The sequence below is a fragment of the Ictalurus furcatus genome, chromosome 5, assembly GCF_023375685.1.
Source record: "Ictalurus furcatus strain D&B chromosome 5, Billie_1.0, whole genome shotgun sequence".
In the NCBI taxonomy this organism is placed as follows: domain Eukaryota; kingdom Metazoa; phylum Chordata; class Actinopteri; order Siluriformes; family Ictaluridae; genus Ictalurus; species Ictalurus furcatus.
Genome location: NC_071259.1, coordinates 9,894,092 through 9,908,285, shown reverse-complemented (window position 1 = coordinate 9,908,285; position 14,194 = coordinate 9,894,092). Strand labels below are relative to the sequence as shown.

At 41.3% G+C, this 14,194-nt stretch overlaps 1 protein-coding gene across 1 annotated transcript in view; it reads right to left on the bottom strand.

The window, feature by feature from the left end:
• Positions 1-14,194, bottom strand: part of cacna2d3a (calcium channel, voltage-dependent, alpha 2/delta subunit 3a) — a 418,100-nt gene that overhangs the window by 295,298 nt on the left and 108,608 nt on the right. The window contains exon 4 of the mRNA XM_053624733.1: positions 4,736-4,795. Coding sequence (XP_053480708.1) covers positions 4,736-4,795 — 60 coding nt within the window. The remainder of the gene's footprint in view (positions 1-4,735; positions 4,796-14,194) is intronic.

The following is a 14,194-nucleotide window of genomic DNA, read 5'->3' as shown; positions in this document are numbered from 1 at the left end:
GGATGAAATAGATTAAAGGAGACAAACACCAGTAAAGAGATAACTATACAGCATTAACAGCTAACAGAATTCAGCAACATTGTGGTGCAGCGGGTGGAGTTGCCACCTCACACCTCCAGGGCTCCCGTTTGTTCCTGAACTCAGGTTACTGTCTTCGAGGAGTACATGTGGGTTTCCTTGAGTTGTCCAGTCTCCTCCAACCACCCAACACATGTCAGTAGGTGGACTGACTCCTGTAAATTGCCCCTACTACTGCTGCTAACCACACAACACTTTATCTATGGGATTCCCCAGAGCACAGAGTGATCAGTGTTTTGCCGTCTGAGCATTACCTAGCCTTGTTCTGTTTGTTGTTCCAGTGTTGTTTGTTGTTTTGACTTCATGCACGGTTATTGATTTCACATGTTCTTGCCTAGCCTAGTTTATGCTGTTTGTACATCGCCTGACCCTTGCCTGTTTGGTGGATTACAGTTTTGTTCACAATTTGGATTTGTCTGCATGCCTCTCTTTAAATAAAGCCTTTTACTGCACTTGCATCCGCCTGCGCATCCGAGCTATGATACTTTAAGCTCGTCTAAATGCATGAGTACAACCTGATGTTCAGTCACAAGATCTCAACACAACTGAATCCTTCTAAATGAGCTTTTATAACAAATCCATTACAAGCCAACTCAACACTGAATAAGTACTGGAGTCAGTGTGGGTCAACGCTTTGTTACATCCATGCTCCTACTGAAGTAAGGCTGCTTTGAGGGCAATTTTTTTTTTTATTCTTAGTTGATTCATAGTCATCATTGCCTGACAAGTAGAGGTAGGAAGCAAACAATTTTACACATGGCATGAAATCTTTTAGGACTCATACTTAAACTCATACATACTTAAACTCATAATATTCACACATGCATCCTAATTTGTGCCATGGATCTTAAATTTTGCATTTTCAGTAAAACTTTGCAATAACTTTTATTAATACATCATCATTAACTGTAAACAAATCAGTTTAAATTCTGAATGGCTAATGATTTGTTCTAAATAATTATATATATAGTGTATAGTGTATAATAGTGTATACACCCATTAACACTGACATGAACTATCATTTATAAATATTTGTTTATTGTCAAATTCTGAAGAACCAATGATTTGTTCATAGCTATTATTATCCATCCATCCATCCATCCATTTTCTATACCGCTTATCCTTCAGGGTCACGGGGGACCTGGAGCCTATCCCAGGGAGAATCGGGCACAAGGCGGGCTACACCCTGGACAGGGTGCCAATCTATTGCACGGCACAATTACATACACATTCACACACTCATTCATACACCATGGACACTTTTGACATGCAAATCCACCCACCATGCATGTCTTTGGACTGGGAGAGGAAATCAGAGTACCCAGAGTCCTCCAGGTACCCAGAGTACCCGTTATTTTATATTATTAAGTGCTACCATATTTTCTATAAACCCATCTGTTTTTCAAAGATTCCAGTTATTTTACTTTGGTTGAAGCTCTTATTTATCACTAAGAGCATAAGTTTAATGTTGTTTAATCACTGAATACAAGAATTCCAACATCATTGCTATAACAGTTTGCTTTTATCTCCTCTAAAAGAACAACAGTGCTGATTACAGTGAGAACCCGAGTCTTGCTACATTACATCACTGGCTGTGCTCTTGGACAAGATGCCATTCTGATTACTTGCTCAATTCAGGTCAGGTTGTTACAGCTATAAAGCTTCCATTGCCACAACTATTCAATTAAATTAAATTTTATTTGTATAGCGCTTTTTACAACGGACATTGTCTCAAAGTAGCTTTACAGAAACATATAAACACAGGACACAGATTTTAAGTGTGTGAATTTATCCCTATTAAGCAAGTCGGTGGCGACGGGTCAGGTTGTTATAGCTATAAAACTTCCACTGCCACAACTAACCAGACATTACCCTTGGGAATCAAGCACATTTTCTGTGATTTAGCCTGTGATCAGGCAATGGCTCAGTCAGGCTCTGTCCAATCAGCTGTATTATGCAACCTGTGATAAAGAGGTGCAGTAGTTTCACTAATTAGTAAGTGTGTATTGAGTGTATAAACAGAGAAGAGAAGAGGTAATGGTATATGTGTCTAAGCTCTACAAGCTCTACTTCATATGGGTAATAGGTGTAACAGAGTGTATGTAATAGTGTATTAATAAATCACAGTATTAAAGATATTTCTAAAATGCTTATTGCTAGTAATTCTGCAGCATTAACAGGCCACATTAAAGTTCCATTCTTCCTGACTGTGGTGAGCTGCAGAGCCACATCTCAAGCCAATTTAAGTGACACATCTGAGCATAATTCCTTGTTTCATGCTCTTTCTTTCTCTCTCTTTCTCTCTCTCTCTCTCTCTCTCTCTATTTGTGCAATAATGTATTTTGAATGCATTAAGTGTCATGCATGCAAATGTCAGATGCTGAAAAAGCTGTACGCGTGGGTTCAGCAGTATGTGAAAGTACAAGAGTGAGAAGAGAGGGAGCGAGAGAGATTGTTAATGTAAAGATGCATTCTTTCTCTGAACATGATGGCAACATTGCATGTCTCTGTGTGTTTGGCTCCCTATATTCTTGAAAATAAGCACACGTACATCGATATAAATGGGAAGACATCATTTTGCCTGTGGCTGTTCCAAAATAAAGTCATCCAAATCCTCCAGTTTTTGCATATGGGGCTCAATACGCAAATGGGTTCACATATTTAAAGAAAAAAACAAGATGATTATTAGCCAATAGACTGAAAAAGCCACAAGGGAGATAGAAGCACTTTTTTTTATGGAAAACATTCTTTGTTCTTAGAAGCTGATCGTGTTACCCGTTCATTTTCAAATCAAAATGTCAAATTTGATTTGCAAAGTTGAGGTCACTCATTGAATATGAAAACAACTCGATGAAAACCTAAGTGGAAAAATGTCCTACATTAATGAAACAATTTTGTATATCGATGGTCATTCCACTCGCCCATGCTGATGTACTCAACATTAAACAGTTGTACCACATTTGAAAGTGCCATTTAGTGGCTGATACATCTGCACAAATCTGAGGCTTAACTGATTGAAGTGACTAGGCTGTGGGCGAGAGCAGTGTGTGGTTCTCATCTTTAGAATGCTAGCAAAGAATTGGTATGGGTAACTATATATAGTGATATGGGCAAAAGGAAAGCCAAGCTGTGATGAAAGCAAGTGTCTCTCATTATGAAAGTTAAACTAGTCCTTAATAAAATTTTTCTAAATATATTCTAGTGATGTTCTGTTTCAGATTTAAAAATTAAATTAGCATAGATTGAAGTGACACAGCGACAGACAAACATTTGCATTGAGGTATTAGGTATAACATATTTTAAGCAAAGGTAACACAGTGATGAGTTTAAATTTCAAAGCAGAGTGTATACACTCACCATCCACTTTATTAAGAACACCTGTACACCTGCACATTCATGCAGATGTCTAATGAGCCAATCATGCGGCCACAGTGCATAAAATCATGCAGGGCTTCAATTAATGTTCATATCAAACATCAGAATGAAAAAAAGTGATATCTGTGACTTTGATCGTGGCATGGATGTTGGTACCAGAATGGCTGGTTGAGTATTTCTGCTGATCTCTGGGGATTTTCACACACAACAGTCTCTAGAGTTTACACAGAATGGCGCAATAAACAAAAAGCATTGAGTGAGTGACAGTTCTGTAGGTGGAAAAAACCTTGTTAATAAGAGAGGTCAGAGGAAAATGGCCAGATTGGTTCGAGCTGCCAGTAAGGATATAGTAACTCAAATAATAACTCTTTACCACCGTGGTGAGCAGAAAAGCACCTCAGCATGCACAAAACCTCGAACCTTGAGGTGTATGCGCTACAAGAGCAGACCACAATGAGTTTCTCTCCTGTCACCCAAGAACAGGAATCTGAGACTACCATGGGTACAGGCTTACCCAAACTGAACAGTTGAAGATTAGAAAAAAATCACCTGGTCTTTTTCCAGTCTTTAACTGTACGGTTTCAGTGAGTCTGTACCCATGATAGCGTATGGAAGGCTTCAGAGAAGTGAGTAATTTAATGCGTATAGTGGCTGATCAAACAGAGATGGAGAACTCAGAGAAACCAGGAGATCTCTTACTATTCAATAATTTAATTGTGTTTGGGAGAATAAGCACACTAAGTAACAGAGAAACACTATTCATTTATTAAATTCTGAGCACTTTCATCCTACATAATACAAAGAGAAATGTCCATGGTACTGAAGGTACTGAAAAATAAACAATATGGATTCTCGGTTGCACTGCTACAGAATGGATAATCTTTATCGTCTTTGTGTAATTTTGACTTTTGCTTAAGATTTTACTAGTTACTAATTTAACCCTAAAATGCTTTAGTTTATAGTCACTGGTTGGAAAAAGTGTTACACACCAATTTTATCACAAGTACACAACTAGTTATAAAATTATGCTGTTTCCAAATATTTTCAGTTGTTAAGGTGGATAAAGTCAGTTATCTGTTGATTATCTATGTTGACTTGTATAATACTGACCTCTGTTCTGGTCAGAATGACAAATGATGTCCAGACTAGGGGGACACACAGCTAAAGATTGTTTAATCATGAACATGATTTTAAACACCTCATATAAAATTCCAAAGCCAGACAATGACTGCTTGCATCTGCTTATGAATTAGTGACCTTGTAATGTAGAGCTGTATCTCACCTGCAGGTTGGGGTCTTCCTCATGCTGCAGGTGGGCCTCTTCTGCTGCTTCTACTAAACGCTGGAGAGACACACACAGAGAGAGAGAGAGAGAGAGAGAGAGAGAGAGAGAGAGAGAAAGAGAAATTGAGAGCATTTGATGAATGACACATATTGCACAAGGGTTTATGATTCATTGCACACACATTGTGCAAGGAGCACTTGATTCATTGCACAGTTCCAGTGATAGTAGACAATGCTTTTAAGCACCTCAATATGCTTGAAGCAGAAATTTACTCTTAACTAGACACATAATTAATCATCACATCACATCACATCATGATTAATGTAGCAGCATAATTAGCATTTTGGACAACACTACATGATATGCAGCACTTATTTTCAAGCTTTTCAGATGCTTGTGGATGACTTTGCAAATATATACTAGGTGTCTAATGCAATGCCACTATATGTATCTGTTTAGTGCTCCAAATATTCATATATTTATTTGAATTTGAACCCAAAGTGTGTGTGGCCTAAACTGGAAAAAAAAAATTGCTTGTTTGTTTTTAAATTAATAATAAACCCTACCATTCTACCTCTGGCAATACTGGAAAACACCGTGGGGAAAAAAACAGCTTCAGAAATGGCAACACTGTCTGCATGGTCTGTGAATTCTGGCTCTGACAGTTCCTAAACCTCATCAACATCATTCAAATTTATAATTGATCTCAACTAGAGATGTGGGCAGGACTGGTATTTAATCTTTGTACCTACAATTTAATCTTTGTACCTGCAATATTTTGTAAGTTCAGGTAAGCATGTTCACCTCACACCTCCAGGGTTGGGGGTTCGATTCCTGCCGTGGCCCTTTGTGTGTGGAGTTTGAATGTTCTCCCCGTGCCGTGGGGGTTTCCGTCCCCAGTCCAAAGACGCATGGTAGGCTGATTATCATGTCCAAACTGTCTGTAGTGTGTGAAAGTGTATGTGATTGTGCCCTGCAATGGATTGGCACACTGTCCAGGGTGTACCCCGCCTTGTGTCCTATGCTCCCTGCAACCCAATAGAAAATGGATGGATGGATGCATGAATCTATTTCCTTGTCTTCCTTCTCCTTTTTGGAAGAAAGACAGTTATTATGTTGTTCTGTCTCAGATAGCCTATAAAAAATTATGAAAGCAAAAAAGGACTTTAGCGAATACTTTCAGTTCCTTCTTTCTACTACACAGGCAAACAAACCACATAATGTCTATCTGTATCACAATACACCAAGTTTCCTATATCAAACATCTTCAAAAGACCAAACCCAAGCTATGAAAAGTCAAGTTCTTACCCAGAGAGGCCTATGACCCATGACTAAGTTTTCTATTCCAACACGACAGTATTGCCTGCTCCAGTCTTTTGTGTGTGTGTGTGTGTGTGTGTGTGCGCGTGTGTGTGTGAGAGAGAGCGAGAGAAAGGTATTCCTAGCAAAAGCCTGCTGTAATAATGGGAAAGTATGAGGGTTTACATCGCATACAGGGACAGAATCACTGGCTACATTTACATGGACAGCAGTAATCTAATTATTGACCTTACTCTGATTAAGATAATAATGTGATTAAGGTGTTTACATGGGTTGCTTTTAGAATACTCCTGTCATGTTCCCATTTTACATGTTCTAGAACATAATTAGATTAACAGCCCACGTCATTACCTCACCGCGCCACTCCATCCGATGTCCTTCAAGAATTTCACGTATCAACATACAGTTCGTCTTCGTTATGGTACCGTATACAGTTTTGGGTGTTTTTATTAAAAAAAAATTTACGAACGCTTTAAGTGCAGTTAATTATTTGTCATGCTATACGTACTAATAGACAACTGCTTGAAGCCGTGGGCTGCGTCTCAAACCGTGTACTTACCGTCTATATAGGAGCCGAGATACATGTATTTTTCCCACTACAGGCCTATAGTAGGTAAGTATGCGGTTTGGGACGCAGCCGAACTCTCTTGTTCGCCGTAAAATGTTGAGAGCTGCCGTGTGTGATCGTGTCCTGTTGCAAAATGCGGTGAAAACTCTCACACAACGTTCATAATGTGATTAAGGTGTTTACATGTCTGTAATACACGTCCATAATGCGACTAAAACAGGAGTACTCCATCTATCTTAATTCGATTAGAGCTTAATTCGAGTATGACGTTAATTAGATTAAGGTAAGTAAAAATTGCTGTTTACATGGTAGTTTCTTAATCAAAGTATGGTCTTAATCGCATTAAGAGTTGATTATTGTTGTATATGTAAACACAGCTACTGACAATGGTTATTGAGAAAACTCTGAAATAATATTCGTAGATATTACATCATAAATCCTATGTTAAATCCTAATGTTAATAGTTTCACAAAAATTAATTGAATTCACAAATAAAAATATTTTCATGTCACAAACACAATTCTGCCTGGCATTCATTTTCTGGATCGCTTCCGGTGCATTTGTGGCTTGCTGCACACACTTGTGGGTTTTGAAACATTTCTACCATCAAGAGTGCACACAAATCCACAAATAGGTGGACTCCGCCCACCAATCATAGCACGTTCTCGCTCCAACCAATCACATTTTGTTTTACAATCAGGGCGGGAACAGATTCATATTGCACTGAACTTGCATATTATAAAGGCTCTCCAACATGGCGAACAGGAGGGATCATGACAACAGAATGGTTCTGATCTAACAGCACCATCTAACAGCATATTGTAACAATATCTAAAGGACAATAAGCAACTTTATGGGTCAATTCATTACTAAATCAGTTACTAATCCATCAGACCACTGATCTACCAGACCACTGATCTATAATAATAGTACATTTATGACCCATAACATTGCTGGTTTTCTATTAGATGTAGTTACACTGATGCTGTTAGATGATATAAGTGAGTCTGGTGAAATATGACTAATTGTAAAACAAAAAGTGATTGACTGGAGTGAGAAAGTGCTACAATTGGTCAGTGTAATGTGGCCGTTATCCGATTGGCTTGAGTAGACGGTGGGCAGAGTCCACCTATTTGTGGATTTGTGTGCACTCTTGATGCTAGAAATGTTTCTAAACCCACAATTGCAGCAATCCACAAATGTACAGGACACGATCCACAAATGAATGTGTTTGTGACATACAAAATTATTTGCAAATCTCATTTTATTTATTTGTGAATTTAATTCATTTTTGTGAAACTCCTAATATATATTTGTGGATCTCATTCTATTTATTTGTGAATTTGTTTAATTTTTGAGATTCTCAATAAATTTATTTGTGGATTGTAATCTTTTTATTTGAAATTATGAAACAATTCTACAAAACACAAGCATCACATTAAAACATTTACTTGAATGCTTTGTATGTCATGTTATGCACCAACATACAAGGGATATAAAAAGTCTACACACCCCTGTTAAAATGGCATGTTTATTTGATGTAAAAATAAATAAATAAGTAAATAAATAAATAAATAAATAAACTACGATAAAGCATGTCAGATCTTTCCCCACCTTTAATGTGAAATTGCAAAGTATACAAATAAAGTGAAAAACAATCAGAAATATTTTAAGGAAAAAGGGAAATATAAAAAAACTTACAATAGCCTAGTTGGATAAGTGTGCACAACCCTTAACTAATACTTTGAAGCACCTTTTGATTTTATTACACCACTCAGTCTTTTTGAGTAAGAGTCTCAAAAAGCAGAGGCACATCCTGACTTGGCAATATTTTCCCATTCTTTCTTCCAAAAAGGTTACCCCACAGATTTTGAGTTGGATTCAGGTCTGGGTTTTGGCTAGGTCATTCAAAAACATTGATTTTCTTTTGGTTAAGCCATTCCTTTGTTGATTTGGATGTATGCTTTGGATGTATGCTCATTGTTGGCTGAAAGGTGAAATTCCTTTCAATCTTCAGCTTACTTAAAGACACCTGAAGGTTTTGCACTAAAATTGACTGGTATTTGTAGCTATTCATGATTCCGTTCACCTTGATAAAAGCCCCAGTTCTGGCTGAAGAAAAGCAGCCGTAAAGCATCATGTTGCCATCACCGTGGATATGGTGATGTGCTTTTTTTTTGCACCAAACATATGTATTGGAATTAAGGAATTATTATACCTTTTGGTATTGGTCTCATCAAACCATAACACATTTTGCCACATGGTTTGGAGTGACGTAGGTGAGCTTGCATGTTCCCTTTCAAAGGGAACTTCGACGCTGCGTTTAACATAACAGTATGGGAGCGCCCTTGCGTGCGTGACCGGTATCTGAAGCTTGTGTAAAATCATGCCTCTACTTATAGGCCTGCCATGATCAGGTGACGTGGCAATTAAGCACGTCGCATGATATATATATGGCACCTGTGAACCACGCTGCCAGCCTTATTATCTTCAGCGAGACTGCATGTCTGTTTGTTTGAGACTGTTTGTGTGACAAAAAACGCTTCATTTCTACTCTCTATTTTCTCAAAATTTCTAAACTTTTCTATCCCTGTTTTAGAAAAAAGAAAAGAAAAGAAAAGAGAGGGAAGTAATGAGCGAGAAAGAATTCAGGAAGTGTGTTACACCTGCTCCCGTTTCAACACGCAAGTAGTGCACACTTTCTGGGTGAAGTGTTTAGGAGTGTAGCATGCGATGGCAGCCTCGAGAGGCTACGCATGATAATGCCTACATTAAGCAGCTCGGCTCGCAACTCACGCTCTTCCCAGAAGCCGAAGCGAGTTGGGCTTCAAAGCCTCGCGGATCTGGGCCGGCCGCTGCCGAGGCAGCTAGCCATCTCAGGTTCAGGGGATCTCTTATGGATCCGGAAGAAGAGCCGGAGACGAGCGCTGCTCTATCTCTTGCTCTGTCTTCTGGGTTCGGCTCTCCGCTGGATTTTGGAGCTCGTGTCGCGACTCCTCCTTCCGCTATGGAAAGCCAAAAGGGGAAAAAAAACACACGCAAAAATAATAGCAATAATTACTCTGACTCCGAGGAGCCAGAAGGATGTGCTAAAAACTGAGGGCAGCATATAAAGAGCTGCTTGAAGTGATTACTAAGGCTGGATGAGCCTTTTTCTCCCCAGTGAAAGTAAATCCCTCACACTGCAGAAACTCCCCTGTCTTCCAGAAGTGCATGACAAAATATCAGACTTCTGCTTATGCATAAGCCATATTTATAACCCCACGATGTTGGATTATTCAGCCATTGTGGGGAATGAACGGCATGGCTATTTAGCTATGCTGAAGGTGGAAGAGGCGCTTGCGAGCTACCTCTCTCCATCGACGGCTGGTAATTAGGGGGGCCGGCTTTGCATCGCAGACCACTGTATAAGGCCGCCGAGGCATGGGTGGGCAAGCTTATGCAGTAGTAGTCTTGCTTGTGGGTCACTGCAGACAATGACAGTGTTGCAGGCCTGCCAAGCAGACCTGCTGAGTGAGCTCGACATATGGCGGCATTCAAAAAAGCCAGTTCCTTCCCTGTTGTCTCAAGCTCACCCGGGCATCCACGAGTGGAGCCCGGGCCAGCACTAGTGCGAGGGAGACCCAGAAGGCGAGTATGGCAGCCCGCCAACTCCCGCAGACAGCCAGGGGAACCGGGCGGCCACAGTCGCGGTCTTCTTCTAGGCCGGATCTGAGAATGGTCATAAAGGCCAAGCAGGCAAAGAAGAGTGGTCCTGAGTGGCCATGGAGGGACGTATCAGGGGACATGAGGTTGTTAGGGCAGGTAGCCCCCAGTGCTACTGTAGGGCCTCCCCTAGCCAAGGCGGTCCCCAAGTTTTCAGTGTTCTCTGGTCAGCGAGCTGTCACAGGGCAACGAAAATTTGATGCTTCAGAGTCACGCGGCGATGCCTACATGCTCTGAGTATTTAGAGGTGCCCGCAGTTTCTAACCTCGGGTCACACTCTAGGGGCATCTCCTTACCGCAAGATGGTAATGACAGACGCATTCCTCACGGGCTGGGGTGCAGTCTTAAATGGCTGTCCAGCTCACGGTCTTTGTGGCGGCCCTCATCTGGAGTGGCATATAAATCGCCTAGAGATATGGGCCATATTCCTAGCACTGAAATTTTTTCCTCCTCAGTTGAGAGGTCACCATGTGCTAGTTGTGTCAGACAACACAGCGGTGGTCTTATATATCAACCACCAGGGAGGGTTACGTTCACGCCCCCTGTTCAGGAAGGCGCAACTAATCCTTCTCTGGGCAGAGGAAAAGTTCTTGTCAGTGAGTGCAATGTACATTCCGGGCAGCCAGAATGTAGGGGCAGACATCCTGTCGAAGCAGGGGCTGAGGCCCGGGGGTTGGAGGCTCCATCCACAAGTGGTGGAGTCCATATGGCGGAGGTTCGGACAAGCGGAAGTGGATGTGTTCGCCTCCGAGAAGACAACACACTGCCCGCTGTGGTTCGCCCTCACTCCTCCCGCACAATAGTGCACAAGTGGCCAAGGTCACGTCTATATGCCTTTCCCCCGACTACTCTGCTCCCACAAGTTCTAGCGCGAGTTCGCCAAGACCGTCTACGTCTGCTGCTAGTAGCACCTTATTGGCCAGCTCGAATATGGTTCTCGGAGATAATTTCCCTGCTCGACAGTAATCCTTGGGAGATTCCCATCCGCAGGGATCTACTGTCTCAAGCTGGAGGGCTGATTTATCACCCTCTGCCAGAACTATGGAAACTGTGGATCTGGCCCCTGAGGGGCACCAGCTCATAGATTCAAAATGCACAACTGAGGTTGTAGGGACCATGTTAAACGCTAGAGCCCCATCCACAAGGAAATTGTATGCGCTCAAATGGCGGCTTTTTGTCTTGTGGTGTGAGGAACGTCAGCTAGACCCAGTGAACTGCGCAATAGCTACAGTCCTGGAGTTCTTACAAGAACGTTTCTCAGCAGGGTTGGCTCCTTCTACAATCATGGTTACATGGCCGCTGTTTCGGCCAGCCACGCCCCTGTTGGTGGAGCCTCTGTGGGGCAACATCCTTTAACTTCAAGGTTCATGCGTGGTGTCAGATGGCTGAGGCCCATCTGCAGGCCACGCATACCTTCCTGGGACCTTTGTGTGGTCTTGGAAAGTCTGTCAGGGGCCCCATTTGAGCCCTTAGAGTCAGCCTCTGAGAAGCTTCTGACTCTAAAGGTAGCTCTTCTACTGGCCCTGACATCTCTCAAGCGAGTGGGAGGTCTACAAGCTCTCTCTGTTGCCCCTTCCTGCCTTGACTTTGCCACTGGATTAGCCAAGGCCTTCCTGTATCCTAGGCCGGATTATATTCCTAAAGTGCCTACTTCGGCTGCCCACCCTGTGGTGATGCAGGCTTTCTGCCCTCCTCCGTTCCTCACACCAGAACAAGAGAGGATGCTCCTACTGTGTCCAGTAAGGGCTCTCTGTACTTATGTCCACCGCTCCGGCCAGTGGCGTAAGTCGGAGCAGCTGCTGGTCTACTTTGGCGGTGACAGTAAAGGTGATGCTGTGTCAAAGTATCGCATCTTTAATTGGATAGTGGAAGCAATCTCTATGGCTTACGAGGCGCGCGGTCTCGCCACACCTCTGTGCATAAGCGCTCATTCCACTAGGGCGGTCGCCTCCTCAAAGGCTTTGTCCAACAGGGTATCCTTGCGGGATGTGTGTGCTGCTGCAGGATGGTCTACGCCACACACATTCTTTCGTTATTACAGCTTGGATATTCATTCCACCCCGGGCTCGAGTGTGTTGCAGTGACCCTCGGGCTTGGGTCTTTTTGAACAGGCCGTACCCTCAGTATGACGGAGTGGGTATTCCCGTTCCCATACTGTTATGCTAAATGCAACGTCGAAGTTCCCTTTGAAAGGGAATGTCGGGGTTACGCATGTAACCCTGTTCCCTGAGAAGGGAACGAGACGTTGCATAGCTGTGTCATACCAGGGCAGGCCTGTGAATTGCTTCTTCACTTCAGATAATAGAGGCTGGCGGCGTGGTTCACAGGTGCCATATATATATCATGCAACGTGCTTAATTGCCACGTCACCTGATCATGGCAGGCCTATAATTAGAGGCATGATTTTACACAAGCTTCAGATACCGGTCACACGCGCAAGGCGCTTCCCATACTGTTATGTTAAATGCAACGTCTCGTTCCCTTCTCAGGAAACAGGGTTACATGCGTAACCCCGACGTTTTGCTGTTGTTCTGATCTCTTACTAACTTCTTCCAAATCGGGCTAGTTCATTAATAATTCTAAGGTTTAGCCTTAAATGTTGAATTCTACAACTAACAGTGTTCTGAAATAACCAATAACCTTTATATCATGTATGTATATAGAGCCCAGATTTGCTCTTTTGTGAACAGCACATCCCTGTTAGCCTTTGCTGCTTGAATAGATTTCAAAAAGGCCAGAGGCGAGACATTACAACCAAGAAAGGAGGTCAGCCAAAAGCTAGGATGTATGCTTCTCACATTTATCGTCTGCTAGTAAGTTCATGCTGTTTATCTACAGAGTTAATGTTTGCAACTCACAAATGGCTTAGGAAGAATGGTTTGTGTTTTGTAGCATATAATATTGCTATATTGAATAATCACAATATTTAAAATAAATAAGTATAAGAATATTAAAATATTACAATGGTTTACTTGATTGCATTTTTCTCTCTCTTAGTATGGTCACAAAATTTTGTTTGTAAAAGATCTTTTTTTAATCCACAAGCTTAAGAATTATCATTTTACTATTAATCCATGTCAGGCAGCAGAGATGGCAAATGCTTTTTATTATAAATGAGTCCATGTGTGTGATCAGTAATCTTCTGAATGTGAACCTGACATTGAACATGGTGTCTGGGTGTTGTAGTCAAGGAGTAAATGTTTGAAGTTTGTGATGCATTCTGGGATATGCAGTTTGACGCCATTTCCAGCATAGACATGATAATCTGTTTATACAGCGATTTACATTAGCAGTCTAATGTCTAAATTAAATGTTTACATTTCTCAGAGATTACTAAGATGTTCCTAGTTTATCTGAACTTCACCACTACATTTTTGTTGTGGCAAAATAGCAGACAGGTAATCTCTGGTACTACTACCTTGCCACAATTATTGCAACACCATGACCAAAGAAAGCATACGCTTTTAAATGATTTTGTCCTAATTTTTTTCAATAAAAGATTGAATCCTTTAAAAAAAATCCTTGACATATTGAATTGTGCCTGCACTGTATATAACTTCACTTAACAAATAATATCCAAAAGCAAAGGCTGCCATTTTAAGGTAGCCATACTGCAAGAGCAGATTATTGGGGTGGGCATTTTTGTGCTGTATAAATGAGACCTGCAAAAGGAAACCAAAACTAAAATATGAACCAATCTTTTATCGAATGTTTGATCCATTATTCCTGGTTTCTTGCGCTCAACCCTATTATGGAGGCTCCTTTAAAATACTGTTGTTTTTTTTCACTCCCTTGCTACAGGTTTCAAAATCTTTTGTAAAATTCCAGTAAATGTTTATATGCTGTTTCCTTGTTGTTTAGAT